Raw genomic sequence first — 2,362 nt, 5'->3', positions numbered from 1 at the left:
CCACACGGTGCCACTGTGGGCCCCAGCGGCTCCCAGACCATCCCACAGCCCCTGAGGGCTGCAGCAGCTCCAGAGCACAGAGGGAAGGACAATCCCAGCTCATCCCAATCCAGCAGCCGATCCAGCCTCGCGTGGTCACCAAACTCTCAACCACTGGGAATCCACGCGGAGACACCGGGCCCCACCTGGCGCAGCACCCGTGGGCTCCAAAGCCAAGTCCCCAGTGCCATGAGATGCCATCCCTGGCTGGGCCAGCTGTGCCCTGAGTCACCATCAGCCTCAGATTCTCCCCAAATTAAAGCCTTTCCAGGCCAGGGAGCTCAACAAACCCCCTGGAATGGGCAGAGCTGCCCTGGAATGGCTGGAGCAGCAGCTTCTCCAGCCCCAGCTGCAGATCCAAATCAAAAAGCAGGAAATCTGACAACGCCTTCATACCCTGGGAACACCAGGAAACACCACGGTGCCAACGCCAGCCGCCAGCACCGCCAGCAAGGCCTTGGGAAAGGGGACACTTGTGGGGTACTCAACCGGTCACGCTCCACCCCAACAGAGCTGGACCCGCACGGACCAAGGGACCCCCGGACCCCTGGTCTGGGATCCTCCAGCACAATCCCAGCTCCGGGAGCCTCAGGCCTCCATCCCCATCCTTGGGGAAGGATCCAACCACCACATGCCACCACTCCAAACATCCAAGCGCCTCCAAAGCTCCTTCTCCCACTCGTTCCTCGTGCCCGTGCGAGCGCCAGCGCTGAAACCCGGCGGGTTATTTTTATCCCGAGCGATCCAGGCTGGGAAAAAAAATCCCCTGCGGGCGCTGCCCTCGGGGCGATTTGGCGGGCGAAGGGCGCGGGGGCATTACCGGCTGAAGCGGCACGATCCTCTTTGGTGGCCCAAAGTTATCCCAGCAGCCGCGGAAGCCGCCGGCAAAATGGTGACGGGGTCAAGGCGGCGGCGGCGGCACGAGCAGGGAAAAACGGGATGGGAGGTCAAGGGCAACGCAAGGACGTGGCGGATTTTGGGGAGAGAGAGGGTGCCCCCCATCCCGGTTGGGTGCCCCCCATCCCGGTTAGGTGGCCCCCGTCCCGGTTGGGTTCCCCCTCTCCTGGGAAAGAGGGGACGTGGGGACGGAGCCGGTCGCCTTCGGGGTCACCCAGCCGGGTCTCGCTGTGCCGTCCTGTGGATAGAACTGAAGGAGAGGGAGGGGGACTGAGAAAAAAAAAAGTGGGTTATTTTTTTAAAAAAACCATATTAAAAAATAATATTTAAGGAAATACAGCACTAGGAAAAAAAATTCTGTACAGACAGGTTTCAAAGTCGCCCGTAAAGAGACACAGCACCCACTTCCCTGCACATTTCAACCCTTTTTACACTCCCCTTACACATTAAAACCTTTTTCTTTACTTTCCAAACCAATATAGATCATTTTTAAGCAAATAAAGATATTTACTACAGATTTTGATTGTCAGCAAACACAATATATTTACTGCGTTAGCATTTGCTCACAGTGCAAATGGTACAACAATACATCAGTTCAATATTTCTGATTTTTTCCCTTAAAAATGCTGTATGCATTAACTATCATATTTGCATTACAACATGACAAATGAGCAAATGAAATGTGTGTGAAAATTATCACCTTTTCACAATATCAAGCATATTTTTTTTTTTAACCTTAGTATAAGGTACTATAAATCCAAGAAATAAAAACATCCACAAAATATATTACATCTGGTATGATTTTTTTTTTTCTCTAAGTACTCAACTTTATACAAAAGTCTTTCAAAAAATATCATTCCCTTAGGTTTGTGTGGTTAAACCTGATTGTGGTTTGTTTGTTTTTTTTTTTTTTTTGTTCCTTTCAGTTCACATAAATTAGACTGCATTCTTCCTCTTCTCTTTATTTTTTGTACGTTTTTAATGTGTTTTTTTGTGTTTTTTTTTCACATGCAGACATCAAACCTGGATAGCACGACCTTTTGGCAACAAAGATTTTTTTTTCTTTTTAAGTCATTATTATTTTTGCTTAGTTTAGCTTAAATGTCTGAGCACAGTTTTATTAAAACAAAAGAAGAAAAAAATCAGAGCAGTCATGCAATGACATGCACATACCAGAAGGAGAAAGAAAAAAAATAATAAAATAATAAAATAGAGGACTAATTGATTTTTCTCCTCCGTAGTTGGGTGGTTGTTTTAAAGTGACCAAATAAAATAAAATAAAAATATCTCACATTATAAAAAGTATTCAGCAAAATATTGGGGTGCTTTTTTTTTTTTTCCTGTATTTCTGTAAAGAATTTCCCTTCTGCTGAAAACAAACAAACAAACAAAAAATAATAAAAAGGAAAAGAAAACAAAAATAAGA

The 2,362-nt window shown here is 46.4% G+C and overlaps 1 protein-coding gene across 1 annotated transcript in view; it reads right to left on the bottom strand.

Annotated features, from left to right (window-relative positions):
- Positions 1-1,146: 1,146 nt before the first annotated feature.
- The window catches only part of EGR3 (early growth response 3), a 4,579-nt gene continuing 3,363 nt past the window's right edge, over positions 1,147-2,362 (bottom strand). Inside the window, exon 4 of the mRNA XM_017732368.1 lies at positions 1,147-1,186. Within this exon, the coding sequence (XP_017587857.1) occupies positions 1,147-1,186 (40 nt within the window). The remainder of the gene's footprint in view (positions 1,187-2,362) is intronic.

The sequence above is a fragment of the Corvus brachyrhynchos genome, unplaced genomic scaffold (genome assembly GCF_000691975.1).
Source record: "Corvus brachyrhynchos isolate BGI_N302 unplaced genomic scaffold, ASM69197v1 scaffold150, whole genome shotgun sequence".
NCBI classification, from domain to species: Eukaryota; Metazoa; Chordata; class Aves; order Passeriformes; family Corvidae; genus Corvus; species Corvus brachyrhynchos.
Note: the sequence above shows the minus strand (reverse complement) of the source record. Positions and strands in the feature narration are given on the sequence as shown.